A 19,855-nucleotide genomic window follows, 5' to 3' on the forward strand; every position below is an offset into this window, starting at 1 on the left:
AAAATGCAGATACAAGTCATTTGGTAGGCCCTAGGATATAAGATTTATAAAACTAACCTGAAAGATTGCATACTTTGAAGTTTCATGCAGATGATGAGAACGGAATATGCAATGACAGATGAAATATCATTGGAAGGAGAAAGGATTAATGAGGTAGAATCATTAAAATATTTAGTAACTATGATCTCTAATACAGGGTCTTTAGTATTGGAGTTTAATGAAAGATTGCAAAAAGCAAATCAGTCAGTGGCTTGATTGGATGTGGTTTGAAAGTTAAATTGCCTGAAATAACATATAGGAGTTGGGGTGTTTGTCAGATCAGTGAGATCAGTGTTTCTGTGTGAACATGAGTCATGGTATGACAATGAAACAATATCCAACAGATTTTGTAGATTTTAGTACAAAGCCCTCTGAAGAATATTGGGAGTTAAATGGCAAGACAGGATTAGAAATGAAACTATGAGAGATTACTTTAGTGTCATATGTGGATGAGATCATGGTGAGGAGTAGATGGAGATGGTTTGAGCATCCTCTTCGCAGTTCCCCAAAAGAGATTAGTTCACCGAACTTTTAACTGGGCTCCACAAGGCACTAGAATTGTTGGAAGACCCAAGCCTACATGGCTGAGGACAATGAAGCATGAAGTAGGAGATGAGTGGAAAAATATTGATTTAAAAGCTCAAGATAGAGATGACTGGTGAAATCTAACCGAGGCCTTTTGCATCAATAGGCGTAGGAGCAGATGATGATGATGATGGAGAAAACAAAACACAAGTCAAGGAAAAATGTAGAGATGAAAATTAAGGTCATGTGGGAATTCAGGCAAAAAGTGCACAAGATTAGAGATGGTAAAGAGTACCAAAATGTTAAAAAAGGTTATAACATGTATTAAGTTCTTGTTACGTATGTACTGTTCATTATATACCCTGTACATTTCGGTATATAAAAATGTGGTGTGTCCCAAGTATCGTTAACGTGTCTCATCACGTGTGTTGTTAATTTATTGAGTACTTTACAATATTAAAAGTTAATTATGATTCATTTTCTACAGGCAATCTTTAAAAGTCTTAGCAGATGCAAAGGCAGCTGTACCAGATCTCTTAACAAAGTCCTCAATTATGCTGGGTCTGGGGGAGACAGATGAACAAGTCATGCAAACTATGAAAGGTAGCTATCAATTTATTTTATTTTAACAAATACAAAGTGTCATTATATTTGCTATGAAATTGTCCTTGACAAACCCTTTCTGAAGGAAAAAAGTCAACAGTTTTCTGACATTTGTGTAATGCACTTGCCATAAGGCCCTGTTAGTCTTGAAAGAAGTTTTTTCCAGGATTATTCTTTTTCTATTTTTACTAAATGGCATATTTAAACTTTTTAATCATGATCCATTTCCATGAACTTTAATTTTTTAAATATTTAACTTAGCCGGTGAATATATAATAGCTGCTACTCAGCGGCTCGACAGAAAACACACTCAAAAAACTCGCGAGCGATCGCTATGAAGGTTGCGGGTGTGCCCACCAGCGCCAACTATCGGCCAGATACCACTCTTGCATGTAAACAAACCCTTCAATTCTTCTCTGTCGACCTTGACGACAAGACGTATCATTACTCGCTGTAGAACCTGGAGTTTTCTCAACATATTTGGTGAAGTACTTCCTTTTGGTTTGAGCTTTCGCAGTGCAGGTGTTTTATCTTCAACTTAAATCTTGAACTCGTTTTTGGATAGATTTAATTTTTGATGACTTTGGATTGTTTTTTGGACTTTCTTTGACTTTTAAATGGCCGACCCTTCCCTTAGTACGGAAGTGTGTTTTAGGCTTTTAGCAATTATCTTATCACGTTATAAATTAATTATAGATTTTCCTCTATATATTTTATATCTCAACCGCCTTTATTAGGCCTCTTCGATTAGCTTTCCATTTATAATAAACATCAAGATAAATTTTAATGATTTGTTTATATGCGACCTTTCCTGAGAGTAGGCAGTCCTAACTTGGAAACCTAAGTTAAACAACGTTGAGCCCTTTCAATCGTAAATAACTTTTACAGAGCTAATGATTTAAAACTTATTAAATGAATATTTTTTAGTAGATATTTTATGAAAGATTTTCTTTGAATAGTCTTCGTACTGTTTCAAAGATGAACTAACGTTTAGTTTATTTATGCTACGCAGTTTGCGCTCTATCGTTACGAGAGAGAGAGAGAGTATCACGGTTTCACTTTGCAGAAAGAGTAAATCGATTCTGACGTTTTGTTCATTCTTCTTTCAAAGCTTAAATGTTTTAAATTCTATTTTAAAGGAACTTTTTAATTGAAAAACCTTTCAGTTTTTTCCTTTGGTCAAATAACCTGTTTATTGACAAAACGTAAGTGGGCTCTTCTCTTCGGTGCGAAATCAAGAGAGAGAGAGAGAGAGAGATAGAGACGGAGAGAGAGAGAGGAGAGAGAACGTTCCGATCTTTATTCTCGTCCCAAGCAAGTAACGTTGTTCTTGAGTTACTCTCGTCCCTAGTCTCTGTACGGGGAGAAAGGATAAAACGTTTTTAGTTTTTATTCTCGTCCCAAGGCACTGTACGGTGAGAGATTGAAAACGTAGTTTTGAATGAACTAGTGTTTAGTCTCTTTCCCAGCCACTGATCTTTTTATCTTAAAATATGTTTACTGTTTTTTGCTTGTATTAATGTGCTTACATTATACGACTGATTTCGCAATTATAACCTTTTGATGAGGGTAGAATTGCGTGCTTCAGGTAGAAATCAGTTTTATTCATACCTAATGTGAATTGTTAATAAATTCGATTTCAGTGAGATAAGTGCAAAACAGAAAATCGTAGTGATAAAGTGATATTGCGCAAAGTGTTATCAGTGTTGCGACCGAGGGTTCGTCTGTTCGTGCCTGTCGTTCGCCTAGTCCGAGACCTCTTGCAAGCTCCCAAGCCCAGGGGAGAAGTAATGTCGTACGACTTATGGGTTCGAGAGGCCTTGATCAGCGAACAGACGTTCCCTCTATGGTATCAGGCGTATCTCACCAAGATCACCCCTACCATAAGGCGAGAGAGACGATTTTCTCCTCGTCATCCGAAGGCTTTTCGCATAAGAAACCGTGGAACAAGGTTTCGAGGCCCTTTAAGCGAAAGTCAGTCCTTTCAGGACAGGTCCAGCGTCCTGGTTTTAACTATTAGGACAGCTCTGACCCTATGCAGTCATCGGAAGACTGCTCGCCGCCTAAACAAAAGCGTAACACAGGCTCCGAGAGTCTTTTCGTAGGCAAGGTTTTGCAGTCACAGACGTTACCCTCGTCTCTTACCGCAACCATTCCCGTTGATCCTAAATGGGTTGTACGGCAAGACATGCAGAATAAGCTTGCCTCTCTTATGGAAGACTATTCTGCCGATAAGGTTCACGTTGATCCTAGCCGTTTATCTCATCGAGATCCTGGCCTTCAGCCGCCCAAACGAACCTTTGTGCGTCCTGTTGACGTTGGCGTAGCTAAGTCACGTCAGTCACGATATGTAGAGCCTCACTCGATGCGGTCACGTGTTGATTTTCAGCCGCATTTGGACGTTAGGCCGCTTCCTAATGCTCCTGTTGACGTTCAGGACATTCGCCAACCAGCGGAGTTGACTTATTTTGACGCTGAGCGTCAACTACCGCAGTCTAGAGTTGTTTTGACTGCTCAGACTAGGCAGTCAAAACAGTCTCGAGTGGACGCCGAGCGTCCTCCCGCACCTGTTGTTGTTGACAGTTCACAGACTGTTAAGCAGTTACATGACGTTGCGTCCTGGTCCGCTACTAATGCACCAGTGCGTGTGGACTCTGCTTGTAAAGCATTGCCACCACGGTAGGTCTCTCCCTTGCTTGAGACTCGGCTATTGTCAGACAAGGTTCCTTCAGATGAGGAAGTTGCTGTTCCCCCTCCTACTGATATTCCCTTGAGGACTCTGTCAGACGGAGAGGAGCCTAAAGCTGCTTAGCCCTCTATGGACTTTAAATAAATCATGCTGATTTTTAAGGATCTTTCTCCGGATCTTTTTGTAACTGCTGCTCCTCGTTCGCCTAAACGTCAGAGTTTACACTAGGCCTAGCTACTTCGAAGCCGTTGTTTTATAAGCTAGTGCTCTCTCGCTCTTCTAAGAGAGCTTTACGTTTGCTAGGCTACTGGTTTATCACCAGGAGGAGTTTGGGGGAGACAGCCTTTGCTTTCCCTACTTTTAAGCTGGCTTATAGAGCGAGAGTCTGATATGACACGAGAGAAGTTCTCGGCTTGGGAGTTCCTGCCTCTGCCCAGATAGACTTCTCAAACCTCATAGACTCTCCCTGGCGCCTGGCCATGAGACGCTCCAAGATTTTATGGTCGACTTCAGAGCTATTTTCGAGCGTTTGAAGTTTTGCTGTACAATTATGTCATGCATAAACAAGGCTTTCAGGGATGGCTCCAATGATCTGACAGCCACGTTCTCTGCAGGAACAAGTCCCTCAGGGATGGCTCCAATGTTCTGGCAGCCATGTTCACTGCAGGAGTACGTAAGAGGCAAGTGCGCTCAATGTGTTCATTGTCAAGGCAAACTTCACGATGAAGTCTACCAGGCTGTCTTGACAGCATTTATGGAAGGCGACTGGATGGTCTCTCTCGACCTTCAGGAGGCATACTTCCACATTCCTATACACCCGGATTCCCAACCGTTTCTGAGGTTTGTTTACAGGAATGTGGGGTACCAGTTTCGAGCCCTGTGCTTTGGCCTCAGTCCTGCTCCTCTCGTGTTTACGAGGCTCACGAGGAATGTGGCAAAATCCCTCCATCTATCGGGGATCCGAGCCTCCCTGTACTTGGACGACTGGCTTCTCAGAGCATCGTCCAGTCTTCGCTGTCTGCAGGATCTACATTGGACGTTGAGTCTGGCCAGGGAGTTGGGACTTTTGGTCAACCTAAAAGTCCCAACTGATCCCATCCCAGATTATTCTATATTTGGGGATGGAGATTCGCAGTCCAGTTTTTTTTCGGGCTTTTCCGTCAACCACCGGATAGAACAAGCCCTGCTCGAAGTCCAACTAATGCTGAAAAGAAAACGTTTGTTCAGTCAGGAGTTGGAACAGTCTCGTAGGGACTCTCTCATCCCTGGAGCAGTTTGTCTCACTAGGGAGACTACACCTTCTGCCTCTCCGGTTCCATCTAGCCTCTCACTGGAACTAGGACAAGACGTTAGAGACGGTATCATTCCCAGTCTCCGAACCAGTAAAGGCATGCCTGAAATGGTGGGACAGCAATATCAGTCTGAGAGAGGGACTATCCCTAGCAGTCAAGAACCCAAACCATGTGTTGTTCTCAGACGCGTCGGATTTGGGTTGGGGTGCGACCCTGGACGGTCGGGAATGCTCGGGTCTGTGGACCTCAAGTCAGAAAAGCATGCACATCAACGGCAAGGAGCTATTAGCAGTCCACTTGGTCTTGATGATATTCGAAAGCTTCTTCGAAACTAAGTGGTAGAGGTCAACTCAGACAACACCACAACTTTGGCGTACATCTCCAAGCAAGGAGGCACACACTCCTTCACGCTGCTCGAGATCGCAAGGGACCTTCTCTTATGGTCAAGAAATCGAGGCATCTCCCTGTTGACGAGATTCATCCAGGGGGACTTGAACGTCTTGGCAGACTGTCTCAGTCGGAGGGGTCAGGTGATACCCACGGAATGGACCCTCCACAAGGACGTGGGCAAGAGTCTTTGGGCTACTTGGGGTCAACCCACCATAGACCTCTTTGCCTCCTCGTTGACCAAAAGGTTACCAATCTATTGCTCTCCAGTCCTAGATACAGAAGCAATCCACATAGACGCGTTTCTACTGAATTGGTCTCTTCTGGACTTATATGCATTCCCACCATTCAAGATAGTCAACAAGTTACTGCAGAAGTTCGCCTCTCACGAAGGGACAAGGTTGACGTTGGTTGCTACCCTCTGGCCCGCGAGAGAGTGGTTCACCGAGGTACTTCAATGGCTGGTAGACTTTCCAAGAAGTCTTCCTCTAAGGGTAGATCTGTTACGTCAGCCCCACGTAAAGAATGTCCATCAAAGCCTCCCCGCTCTTCGTCTGACTTCCTTCAGACTATCGAAAGACTCTCAAGAGCTCGAGGCTTTTTGAAGGAGGCAGCCAGTGCGATTGCAAGAGCGAGGAGAGCTTCTACCATTAGAGTATACCAGTCGAAGTGGGAAGTCTTTTGAGACTGGTGCAAGTCAGCATCTGTGTCCTCGTCCAGTACCTCTGTAGCCCAAATCGCAGATTTTCTTTTACATCTGAGAAAGGTTCGCTCCCTTTCAGCTCCCACGATTAAGGGCTACAGGAGCATGTTGGCTTCGGTCTTTCGACATAGAAGCTTAGATCTTTCCAACAATAAAGATCTCCAAGATCTCCTTAAGTCTTTCGAGACCTCTAAGGAACGTCGTTTGGCAACTCCTGGATGGAACTTAGACGTGGTCATAAGGTTCCTCATGTCAGACAGGTTTGAGCCATTACATTCAGCCTCCCTGAAGGATCTCACCCTCAAGACACTTTTCCTAGTGTGCTTGGCTTCGGCTAAAAGGGTCAGTGAACTTCATGCCTTCAGTAAGAACATTGGTTTTTTCTACAGAAAAAGCCACTTGTTCACTTCAACTTGGTTTCCTGGGCAAAAAATGAACTGCCTTCTCGTCCTTGGCCTAAATCTTTTGATATTCCTTGCTTATCAGAGATCGTAGGCAACGAACTGGAAAGAGTATTATGTCCTGTTAGAGCTCTTAAGTTCTATTTAGCTCGTACTAAGTCATTACGAGGTAAATCTGAGGCATTATGGTGCTCAGTTAAGAAACCATCATTGCCTATGTCAAAGAATGCTTTGTCATATTTTATCAGATTTTTTAATACGAGAAGCTCATTCTCACTTGAATGAGAAAGACCGATGTTTGCTTAAGGTTAAGACGCACAAAGTTAGAGCTATAGCAACCTCCGTGGCCTTCAAGCAAAATAAATCTCTGCAAAGTATTATGGACGCGACTTTTTGGAGAAGCAAGTCAGTGTTCACGTCATTTTACTTAAAAGATGTCCAGACTCTTTAAGAGGACTGCTACACACTGGGTCCATTCGTTGCAGCGAGTGCAGTAGTGGGTGAGGGTTCTACCACTACATTACCCTAATTCCAATATCCTTTTTAATCTGTCTCTTGAAATGTTTTTTAATTTTGTTTTTTGGGCTGTACGGAAGGCTAAGAAGCCTTTCGCATCCTTGTTGATTTGGCGGGTGGTCAAAGTCATTTCTTGAGAGCGCCCAGATTAGGGGTTTGATGAGGTCCTGTTAGTATGGGTTGCAACCCTTTATACTTCAGCTCCTGGGAGTCTGTCAGCATCCTAAGAGGATCGCTGGGCTTCGTGAGGAAGACAGACTTACAAGGCAGAGTAATCGTCTAAGTCAACTTCCTTACCAGGTACCTATATATTTTGGTTTTGTTATTTTTCAATATTAAACTTACCCGATAATCATGTAGCTGTCAACTCCGTTGCCCGACAGAATTCTACGGGAGGGATACGCCAGCTATCACTATACTAGAAGGGGGTGTACTCACAAGCGCCACCTGTGGCCAGGTACTACAGTACTTGTTGTTGACGCCACCTCACTTTTTCCTCTGTCGTGCTTCCGGCAAGACGTTCTTGGATACGCTTATGATTTTGGAGTATTGTTCACGGTTTGGTGAAGTATTTCTCTAAAATTTGCAGCTATTCGCTATACTAGAAACTTCTATATTAGCTTAGTTAGCTTTTGGAATTAATTTAATTATGGTGACGAAGAGAGTATGAACTCTCTTTCACCTTTAAATGGCCGACCCTTCCCTTAGACGGAAGTGTTGGTGTCTAAGAGAGTATAGACTCTCTTTCTTAATTTTGCTTAACAAAAGTGATAGATTTATTTTATATCTCTCCGCCTTTTATAGGCCTCTTCGATTAACTTCCTTTTATTATAAAATTATTAAAATTAATTTTTAGATATTCGACCTTTCCTAATGGTAGGCGGTCTTTTCTTGTACCGAAGTTAATTAACATTGAGCCCGTCATTTCGGTTTTACCTGTTAACATATTATGCTATTTTAATGTTTTTGAAAGAATTTCTTTGATAGTCTCGTACTGTTTTCAAAGTTGAACTAACGTTTTGTTTTGTCTCTGCAGTTGTTGACGTTTCAGAACGTTCAACTTGCGCTCTATCGTTACGATAGAGAGAGAATTTTCACGGTGTCACGTTGCAGTAAGAGTAACCGTGTCTAGCGTTTTGTTCATTCTTTCTTAACTTAATGGTTTTAATTCTACAAAGGAACTTTTCATTTTGGGAAATATTTTCCTTTAACAATAATATGTGTTAACGATATATATGATTGGGCTCTTCTCTCAGGTTCTAAGTCAAGAAAGAGAGAGAGAGAGAGAGAGATAGAGACGGAGGGAGAAAGAGGAGGATAAACGTTTCGTTCAAGCGAGTAACGTTGTTATCGTTTTTGCTCTTCTCCCTAGTCTCTTTAGGGGAAGAAGGTAAACGTTTCTAGAGTTTTTCTTGTTCTCAAGCTTTATGCGGTGAGAGATTTTAAACGTAGTTTATTTGATCTAGTGTTTAGTCTCTTTCCAGCCACTGAATTATTTATCTTTGATTAGATTTTTCTGTTACATTGTAATTCTGTTTTCGCAATTACTAACTTTTGAGAAAGGATAGAATTGCGTGTTTCAGGTACAAACCACTTAAAGTTTCGAGTTCAGTGAAATAAGTGCAAACAGAAAATCAAAAGTGATAAGTGATTAGCGCAAAGTGTGTCAGTGTTGTGCGTGAGGGTACTTCTGTGCGTGCCAGTCGTCCTCCCAGTCCGGGACCTCTTGCAAGCTCCCAAGCCCAGGGGAGAAGCAATGTCGAAGGGCAAAAGGGTTCGGCAGGCCTTGATCGGCGCACAGAAGTATCCTCGGTGGTTGCGGGCGTGTCTTAAGAGACCGTCACTCCCACCCGCAGACGATTGAGCCCTTATTTTGCTCGTCTGCAGAAGAAATTTCGGGGAGAAAACGCTGGTCTCAGGTCTCAAGACCTCTTAAACGTAAAGTCCAGACCTATGCCAGACGTACGAAGTTAGAGTTCAACAACCCGGATGCAGTCATTGGGTTAGCTCTGACTCTCCTTAGTCTCAGGTGACTGCACACCTCCTAAGAGAGGTAAGGCGATGCCACAACAGACCTTATCGTCTGTTGATCCCAAGACGACTTTGCTGCAGTCCATGCAGTCGCAGCTTGGGGTCTTAATGCGTGAGTTTCAGGCTGAGAAGGTTACACCTCCTCCTGCGAACGCTCCGCCTCTCTGCAGTCCAGTCTGCCAGGCGTACGAAGTTGAGGTTCCTCAGGCTACCTTACCGCGTTCTGAGTTGCCAGTTACCAGCGGTGTGCAGCAACCTCCGCCTCCTCCTGCGAGAGCTCCGCCTCACCGCAGTCCAGTCTGCCAGGCGTACGAAGTTGAGGTTCCTCAGGCTACCTTACCGCGTTCTGAGTTGCCAGTTACCAGCGTTGTGCAGCAACCTTAACCTTCCTTAAGGCAACCTCAGCAATGGGAGCAGGAGTCTTATGCCTTACTTCTTCCGCTTCCGCTTGCGGTTCCACCAGCGAGGCAACAATCTCTTGAGGTACGACAACCTCTTCCATCAATGAGGCAGCCACCTCAGCACTCGCTGCACCTTAGGCTAGCTCCTCAGGAACCTCAACTCGCGAGACAAGAACTGCGTTCTGCGCAGCCGCTATCTCAACTCTCGCAGCTCACACCTCAGGAACCTTAACTCGTTCCTCAGGAACCTGCTACTGCGCATCCGCAACCCTTACAGCAAGCGCAACTCTTGAGGCAGCAACCTCATGCTATGAGTCAGCCACCTCAACGCATGCATCTGCCACTTGCTCCTCAACTTGAGAAATAACAAATGACAATAATAACACCTCATTACTTTCATAACTTGCATTTGTAATCATATACATGTATGCCTACACAAACATTATGATAATGGAGGTTATTTGTCTTACTTATATAAAAATATATATGTATTCCTTGCAGTATATTTTTAACAATATCGCAAAATATGGCAAAAATATCTTCAAAACAAAAAATGAATCATGAGTTATGAATGTAAGGTAAATATTATGTTGATATTAAAACCCCATGCAAGCATGCATGAAGCACTCTAGCACTGGTCATGGAATTTCTGAGAAATGTTAAACGCCATGCAACACGCTCTGCTTACCTTACAGCATGCTCTACATACAGCATGCTCTGCATACAGCATGCTCTGCATACAACATGCTCTGCATACAGCATGCTCTGCATTCAGCATGCTCTGCATACAACATGCTCTACATACAGCATGCTCTGCATACAACATGCTCTGCATACAGCATGCTCTGCATTCAGCATGCTCTGCATACAACATGCTCTGCATACAGCATGCTCTGCATACAACATGCTCTACATACAGCATGCTCTGCATACAGCATGCTCTGCATACCTTACCGCATGCTTCTCAGTCATACATCTTTGGTTGTTGCCAACTCACTAGACTGTCAAGCAGTTTCATAATGTTGCCTTCTAGTCTGCTGCTTTGGCACCATTGAAACCCTCACTGAGAGAACTTAACTTTTCTCGGATATGGTCCCTGTAGATGAGAAAGTGCTTTTCTCCCTCCTTCTGATATTCCCTTGAGGACTCTGTCATTTGGAGAGGAGCCTTTAGCTGCGTAGCCTCCTATGGACTTTTATTTAAGCATAACATGCTTCCAGGGAAGGTAATGGTTCCACTTCAGTCACTAACCCCGTCTGTTACCACACCTGCTCCCATAGACCTTGAGCTGTGTTGCAAGACATGCAGTCCAAGCTTAGTCCTTGTTAAAGGATTTTTTGTTTACGGAGTCAGTGTGTCACTGGGAAGACGTTCAACAACCAGCAGAAGTGACTTGTTGTGACGCAGTGCGGCAACCTCAGCAACCCGATAAGGAGTTGTCTGTACGACCCAGACAGTCTAGACAGCTTCGGGTTGTCACTGTACTTCCTCGCTTCCCCATGGTTGACAGTTCACAGACTGTGCAGCAGTACCATGATCTTGTGTCCGGCTCCGTCAGACGACTGGCTTTTAAGAGCTCCCACAAGTCGTCGCTGTCTGGAGATTCTCAGATGGACTATGGATCTGACCAAGGAACTGGGCCTCCTGGTCAATTTTGAGGAGTCTCAGCTCATCCCATCCCAGACCATTGTCTCCCTGGGTATGGATCTTCAGAGTCGAGCTTTTCGGGCTTTTCCGTCGGCCCCAAGGATCTTCCAAGCCCTAGAATGCATCCAGAGCATGCTGAGAAGGAACCGATGCTCAGTCAGGTAGTGGATGAGTCTAACAGGGACACTTTCATCGCTGGCCCTGTTCATCGTGTTAGGGAGAATCCACCTCCCCCCCTTCAGTATCATCTAGCTGCTCACTGGATAAAGGACATGACGCTAGAGACGGTCTCAGTTCCTGTTTCCGAAGAGAGGAGGTCTTCTCTCGCGTGGTGTAAGAACAGCTTTCTTCTCAAGGAAGTCTACCTTTGGCTGTTCAGAAACCCGACCGCCGTCTCCTCTCGGACACATCAGACACGGGCTGGGGTGCGACTTTGGACGGACAGGAATGATCGAGAACATGGAATCAGGAGCAAAGGACACTTCACATCAATTGCAGGAGTTGTTGGCTGTTCTTCTGGCCTTGATAAACTTCAAGTCCCTCCAGCTTAACAAAGTGGTGGAGGTGGACTCTGACAACACCACAGCCCTGGCTTACACCTTCAAGCAGGGAGGGACTCTTTCGTGAAGTTGTTCTAGATCGCAAGGGACCTCCTCATCTGGTCTAAAGATCGAAAGCTCACGCTGGTAACGAGGTTCATTCAGGGCGGTATGAATGTCATGGCAGATCACCTCAGCCGGAAGGGTCAGGTCATCCCCACAGAGTGGACCCTTCACAAGAATGTTTGCAGCAGACTTTGGGCCCTGTGGGGTCAGCCAACCATAGATCTGTTCGCTACCTCGATAACCTAGAGACTCCTATTGTATTGTTCTCCGATTCCAGACCCAGCAGCAGTTCACGTGGATGCTTTTCTGCTGGATTGGTTCCATCTCGACCTGTATGCATTCCCGCCGTTCAAGATTGTCAACAGGGTACTTCAGAAGTTCTCCTCTCGCAAAGGGACACGGCTGACGTTGGTTGGCTCCGCTCTGGCCCGCGAGAGAATGGTTCTTAGAGGTACTGCAATGGCTGGTCGACATTCCCAGGACTCTTCCTCTAGGAGTGAACCTTCTACGTCTACCTCACGTAAAGAAGGTACACCCGAACCTCCACGCTCTTCGTCTGACTGCCTTCAGACTTTCGAAAGACTCTCAAGAGCTAGGGGCTTTTCGAAGGAGGCAGCCAGAGCGATTGCCAAAGCAAGGAGAACATCCACTCTCAGAATCTATCAGTCTCTAGGGGAAGTCTTCCGTAGCTGGTACAAGACCAATGCAGTTTCCTCAACCAGTACCACTGTAACCCAGATTGCTGACTTCCTGTTATATCTAAGGAAAGTAAGATCCCTTTCAGCTCCTACGATCAAGGGTTACAGAAGTATGTTGGCAGCGGTTTTCCGCCACAGAGGCTTGGATCTTTCCACCAACAAAGATCTACAGGACCTCCCTAGGTCTTTTGAGACCTCAAAGGAACGTCGGTTGTCCACTCCAGGCTGGAATCTAGACGTGGTCCTAAGGTTCCTTATGTCATCAAGATTTGAACCTCTCCAATCAGCCTCTTTTTAGGACCTCACATTAAAAACTCTTTTCCTCGTGTGCTTGACAACAGCTAAAAGAGTAAGTGAGATCCACGCCTTCAGCAGGATCATTGTTTTCACATCTGAAACGGCTACATGTTCCTTGCAGCTCGGTTTTTGCTAAACGAGCTTCCTTCACGTCCTTGGCCTAAGTCGTTCGAGATCCCAAGCCTGTCCAACTTGGTGGGGAATGAACTGGAGAGAGTACTTTGCCCAGTTAGAGCTCTTAGGTACTATCTAAAAAGGTCTTAACCTTTACAAGGACAATCAGAAGCCTTATAGTGTGCTATCAAGAAACCTTCTTTTCCAAGTTCTAAGAACTCAGTTTCTTACTATTCAGGCTTCTGATTAGAGAAACACATTCTCATCTGAAGGAAGAAGACCTTGCTTTGCTGAAGGTAAGGACACATGAGGTGGGAGCTGTGGCTACTTCAGTGGCCTTCAAACAGAGCCATTCTCTGCAGAGTGTTATGGATGCAACCTATTGGAGAAGCAAGTCAGTGTTCGCATCATTCTATCTCAAAGATGTCCAGTCTCTTTATGAGTACTGCTACACCCTGGGACCATTCGTAGCAACGAATGCAGTAGTAGGCGAGGGCTCAGCCACTACATTCCCATAATCCCATAACCTTTTAACCTTTCTCTTGAATACTTTTTATGGGTTGTACGGTCGGCTAAGAAGCCTTCCACATCCTTGTTGATTTGGCGGGTGGTCAATTCTTTCTTGAGAAGCGCCGAGGTTAAAGGTTGTGATGAGGTCCTTTAGTATGGGTTGCAGCCCTGTATACTTTAGCACCTTTGAGTTGATTCAGCCTTCCAAGAGGAACGCTGCGCTCAGTAAGGAAGACGATCTTATTAAAGGCAGAGTAACGGTTCAAGTCGACTTCCTTACCAGGTACTTATTATTTCATTGTTATTGTGGATAACTGATTATATGAAATACGGGATACTTAGCTATCCTTTAGTCTTGTACACTGGTTTTTCACCCACCCCCCTGGGTGTGAATCAGCTACATGATTATCGGGTAAGTTTAATATTGAAAAATGTTATTTTCATTAGTAAAATAAATTTTTGAATATACTTACCCGATAATCATGATTTAATTGACCCACCCTTCCTCCCCATAGAGAACCAGTGGACCGAGGAAAAAGTGAGGTGGCGTCAACAACAAGTACTGTAGTACCTGGCCACAGGTGGCGCTTGTGAGTACACCCCCTTCTAGTATAGTGATAGCTGGCGTATCCCTCCCGTAGAATTCTGTCGGGCAACGGAGTTGACAGCTACATGATTATCGGGTAAGTATATTCAAAAATTTATTTTACTAATGAAAATAACATATTGATAACTGTCAAAAACTCTTAGCTTATACGCTGTAAACTTAATTAACTCTGGTCTCTACCCACCGCCTTGGGTGTGAATCAGCTATTATATATTCACCGGCTAAGTTAAATATTTAAAAATGATATTTTAATTATAAAATAAATTTTTGAATATACTTACCCGGTGAATATATAAATTAAAGGCCCTCCCTTCCTCCCCAATAGAGACGCAGCGGGACGAGAAGAATTGAAGGGTTTGTTTACATGCAAGAGTGGTAACTGGCCGATAGTTGGCGCTGGTGGGCACACCCGCAACCTTCATAGCGATCGCTCGCGAGTTTTTTTATTGTGTTTTCTGTCGAGCCGCTGAGTAGCAGCTATTATATATTCACCGGGTAAGTATATTCAAAAATTTATTTTATAATTAAAATATCATATTTTTAACTGATTAGTGTGCTCTAGTGTCTACTACTCACCAGTGACCCAGGATTTTGATGCAGTGGAGGCTTGCATTGTGTAATGAAGAATTGAAATGATGATGCTAGAGTAGGTTTTCTTACTCTTGGCATTAAGGCCAGTTTAGAGCTCCCAAACTAAGACTTTCCTTTTTCATCCTCTGTGTTTTCAAGTCTCCTCATCCCCTATCGGAGTGAATCGGTAGATGATCACTCCCGCTACTTCCTACTGGATCCACCTGTTCTTGTTTTCTTGATATTTACCCTAATTTTACTTCTCCCATCTTTTTCTTCCTGTTCAGGAAGTTTCAGGTCACTGGCTGTTTTTATAGTTATTTGAATACAATTCAGTTGTATATTAGACCGTGAGGGCCCTACTCACTGTGAAACGCTAAAGCTGATAATGGAAAATGTATAATTTGTGGTATGTACTGAATCACTAACCTTATAAAACGGTAGAGAAAACATTACTTTGGGTTGTCAGGCCTTTCACTATATGTAAATTATTATATTCTAGAAATATCTGGTCTTTTGGAGAGTTTCCCTATTTATCTAAACTTAGCATTAGGATGTTATAGCAGCTTTTATTTCTCTGCAATTTTTTGGTTTCATCCGAGTTGTGGCAACAACCTAAGAAAATATTGCTTTGGCTAAATTAACTGTTAATCTTTTTTAATCTATCTTTCCATTTCTCCTGCAATCCACCACATCATGAACAGTCTCCTTCCTTTGCACTTGTGCAAGAATTCTGAAATTCTGAATGTTTTACCTGTATGAACAATTTACTCACAATGCAGTGCTGTGTTAGTAAATCTATAAACATTGAAAATTCAAGAATACTACTTGTAGAGCAGACCTATCACTTCAACAGTACGTCATAACTGATGACTAGTTTGGATGTTTCTCGGTAGATAATGAATGTAACCGAAACCATTTCAACCATTTTAGACATATTTGGAGCCTTATAAGCCAAAAAATATCTAGAATTTAGCAAAAGTGGGAAGTATGGGTCTAGAATTTAGCAAAAGGGGGAAGTATGGGTCTAGAATTTAGCAAAAGGGGGAAGTATGGATAACCTTTGAAGATGCGGTAGTGACAACTGTCTATCCTGAGGAAATGTTTTGATTCTTTTATATTCCTGAATTTTTAATATTGTCCTCCTGTCTGATTTTGAGTAACTGATTCATCTAAGATTACTGGACAAAAACTTATCTCTGATCTGGATATTTATTTCTGGCTCAGTCATTCAGTGAGCTCATTGCTCATGCTGTTTAAGATTTTTCGTAATATTCTGACTATTTTTACATTCAGGTCTTCCCCAATTATACCATCCACCATGTAGCTTTAGGTATGCTGCCAATTTCAACATTCATCCATTTTCTTTTGGGAAGCTCAATACGAAATGGTATTCTTGAAGGTTTTTCCAATCTGTGACCAAATGGGGGAATAATCTTTGTAGTAAACTTATTGCAAGCCCTTTTTTTGTGGGGTAAGTTGACTGAAGTATTTTTACATAGTTTCTTAATTTGTTTCAGTTTCTTTTCTGTGTTGGGCTGATTTCCCTGTGAAGGCACTTAGGCTTTTAGAAATTTACTTTTAACCTGAAAAATACCCATTCATAGCCTTAGAAGTTGGTGTCCTTCATTGATGATAGAATCCGTTACCTATGCTGTAGTTGGAATTTTTCGAAGAGGTATACCAGTCCCTTTGTGGATATTTTGATAGTTTTGATATGCTTGGTCAAGGCCAGTATATATTCATTTACTGCACCACAATGTTGAAAGATGAGATGTAATGGAGTTGAGGATGTCGTCCCATCTTCCCCAGTTAAGGGTGCTTCCTTAAGCATTCAGTTATTTGAGTGACTCATGGCAGTTTTATTTGAAAATATAATCACAAACAACTGTACAGAAGAAACATACAGTACATGTAAACCCAACTTTTGGCCAGTTGGCCATCTGTTTTTATGGCGTGAACAGAAGTGTGCAAGATTGACAAGGATCTGCATGGGTTTTTGACATGCCTATGGCATGCCCGTTGTATTTTATTGTTTGGCAAAATTTAACTACAAACTTTCCTGGTATTGTTCACCTGAGTAATACCTAAAAGACAGAAGTTAAGAATGCTACTATGTCCTTGGATTAAGTGGAATGTTTTCTCCCCTTATCCTTACTGTGTTTCATGAGGCTAGTAAATAAACTACGCCTCCACCTGTGCATCATTTTACATTTCACAAACTGTAATGAACATCCCACTGCCACACAGCATACCATAATTTATATAAATTATGAAAATCCTTCCAAATAACTAATGAGAATGTTTACGCTGTCCGTCAGCCGACAGATGCAATATGGAGCCTTTACCTCACACGACCGAATCTGACCAATCACGTTCGACCTCACTGGTGAGAGTATGGCCAAACTTTATACACAGCTTTGCATCAGGGGTGTGTTCTTGGCTCATTACTTTTCATATAACACTATATACACATAATGTGTGGTTTGGCCTCGATAAGAAGCTTGATGCATATGAAGTTGATTCTACCCTTTTTGCATCAATTCCATCTCCTGAATGTAGATCTGAGGTTGCTGAATCTGTTAACCTTAATAGAGATCTAGCTAAAATGTATGGTGCAACTTATGGGGCATAAGTTGAACCCTAACAAAAATCAAAGTATGATTGTAAGTAGGTATAGGACATTGGATCTCAATATCCAGTTTTTTGTATTGATATTTTTTACTATATATAATTTTTTTTTATATTTTAGGTGTGATTCTTTATTGCAAATTTATGTTTGAGAAACACATTCCACCTGTTTCTTCTTGAATTGCACAAAAAATTGGCTCTATGAGAAAGTCTTAAGATGTTTGGTGGTAAATTTATTCTGAAGAAATGTTCGAGTTCTTTGATTCTGCATTGTTCTGTCTGGTCTTCCTCTTAATTTGTTGGACAAATATTTGCGGTCCAATAAATTTCTTATTCCTGATCTGAATATTAATCTTTGTCACTGTTTTTCAGTTGGTTCTTTATGCACATTGCATAAGATTTTTCATAATTCAGACCATCCTTTGCATTTGAATCTCTCCTGACTGTACTATCCTGTACATAGTACCAGATATGCAGTTAGTTCTGACAGTCTTGCCTTCTCCATCATAAGGCTCAATACTACACAGTATTCTAGAAGTTTTATTCCAGCTGTGACCAGATTATGGAATGAACTTCCTAATCAGGCAGATTAATCAGTTGAACTTCAGAAGTACAAACTTGCAGGGAATGGTTTTAAGTTGAGCAAGCTGTCATAAATCTCTTCTTAGTTTAAATATGACATTTATTTTAACATTGTTACTGATCTGAAGATATTTCATATTGTTTATCAATTATTTTCCATATAGTTTCTTTCCTTTCCTCGCTGGGCTATTTTTCGCTGATGGCTTACAGCATCCTGCTTTTACAACTAGGGTTAAAGCTTAGCTAGTAAAAATAATAATAATAATGTTAGGCCTCCTGATAAGTAACAAAGGTATGCCACTGCTAACAGTAAATCCATATCACTTGTAGCTAAAATTAAATAAACTGCATTTTGCATTTTTCATTCAATTAAAAGAAAAAAAAAAAAAAAAGAGGAAAATGTATCGACAATCATCTTTTTCAGATTTGCGAAGTGCTGGAGTAGACTGTCTAACCTTAGGACAGTACATGCAGCCTACAAAGAGACATCTGAAAGTAGTAGAATATGTTACACCAGATAAGTATAAATATTGGGAAGAAGTCGGTAATAGCTTAGGGTTTCTCTATACTGCAAGTGGACCATTAGTTAGATCCTCGTACAGGGCTGGTGAATTTTTCCTCAAAAATCATCTTCTTGCCAAGAGAGAAAAAATAAATGTTGAATAAGATGCCCATAAAGATTCCTGAACGCTTTGATTCCTGAACGCTTTCAGTTATATTGCAGGTCAGTTTTATATTCTTAACATTGTTAATGCAAAGAAAGTGTACTAAATTTGTTTATAACAAGTTAGGTATTCAGAAAAATGCTTGAAAAACTTAGCTGAAGTAAATATGGCAATATTTTCCTCTTAATTTTATTTAACATATGCGGATGAACTATTTTCTTTAAAAATAATGTGGATTGTTCTCCATACCCTGCCTGATCTTTTTAATATACAGTATTCATATCTGTGATATAACCATTACTTCCCTTATATGTAGTTTGACTCCACTACAACTTGCATAAAAGTGTGATGGAATATATTTTACTATGTAAACTGACATGTACAGTTCAATATACATATTGTAAATGACAAATTTTTTCCTATATTAATGCAAATCCTGGAATTTCTCTTCTGCTATTGTTGTTAGAAGCAGAGAAAATACATCATTCAAAATATAAACTAATGGTGGATACTTGCAGTGATTACAGAGTAATGATAAGGGACTGCAAAGGGGTTCACTTCATTCCTTTTAATCTGTTTGGGCATCATAATGGTATAATCATGACGCAGATTTTCTTGGATTTGTACCATAATGATTATATTTTTTTCTTGACATTTTGATCTTTTATTATTATGAATGGCTATGGATTAATTAAATTGTATGTCCATATTAGGGGAAGTTGTCTTCATTCTTTGATTTTGGTTCCAAGAGATTTAAGTTTTGATATAATGTTTCCTTGCCTTTCAACTGTGTTTGTTCCAGCACTAAATACAAACCTTACTCTTTACATAGGAGCATTATTTTGATGCTAGCTGAAAACCAGCCGTTAAGATTTGTGTAGTGTAACTACCCTCCACTAGTTAAGAGGGGGTAACCCACCGTCCTGCTCACACCAGCACTAGTAAACACTGACACTTTATTTTGGCTCTGTGGAGTGTAGACGTGTCTTGACTCATAACAACCTAAAATAAAGATTCCCTTTATTTTAAGAACAATTGGCCTAAAAATTGAAAACATTTTCTCTTTTCATTTCTTTTTCTTTGACAGCTTTGAATACTGGGTTTGTACTGGTATTGAAGGATGCTGTTACAGTACCTTCATGTCCGTTAAGGAGACAGATCCTCATGGTCTCTGTCCTGCGTGTAGAGGTCACACTTGTATGTAGGAATCTCCTTGTTTGGTGTGTAGGGAGTGTTCGGCCTCCCAGTGGAAGAGATTTTGTAGGCGACATTAGAAGTAGGCAAAGACGGTTAGCCTCGGAAGGGAAGAACCATCGCCGTCATTCTCTTACAACTCGATCTC

The 19,855-nt window shown here is 41.8% G+C and overlaps 1 protein-coding gene across 1 annotated transcript in view; it reads left to right on the forward strand.

The window, feature by feature from the left end:
- Las (lipoyl synthase, mitochondrial) overlaps nt 1-18,921 on the forward strand; it is a 69,262-nt gene extending 50,341 nt beyond the window's left edge. The window contains exons 8-9 of the mRNA XM_068377035.1: nt 1,052-1,167; nt 18,273-18,921. Of these exons, the coding sequence (XP_068233136.1) occupies nt 1,052-1,167; nt 18,273-18,514 (358 nt within the window). The 3' untranslated portion in view covers nt 18,515-18,921. The remainder of the gene's footprint in view (nt 1-1,051; nt 1,168-18,272) is intronic.
- Nucleotides 18,922-19,855: the final 934 nt, after the last annotated feature.

Source organism: Palaemon carinicauda, chromosome 7, assembly GCF_036898095.1.
Source record: "Palaemon carinicauda isolate YSFRI2023 chromosome 7, ASM3689809v2, whole genome shotgun sequence".
NCBI classification, from domain to species: domain Eukaryota; kingdom Metazoa; phylum Arthropoda; class Malacostraca; order Decapoda; family Palaemonidae; genus Palaemon; species Palaemon carinicauda.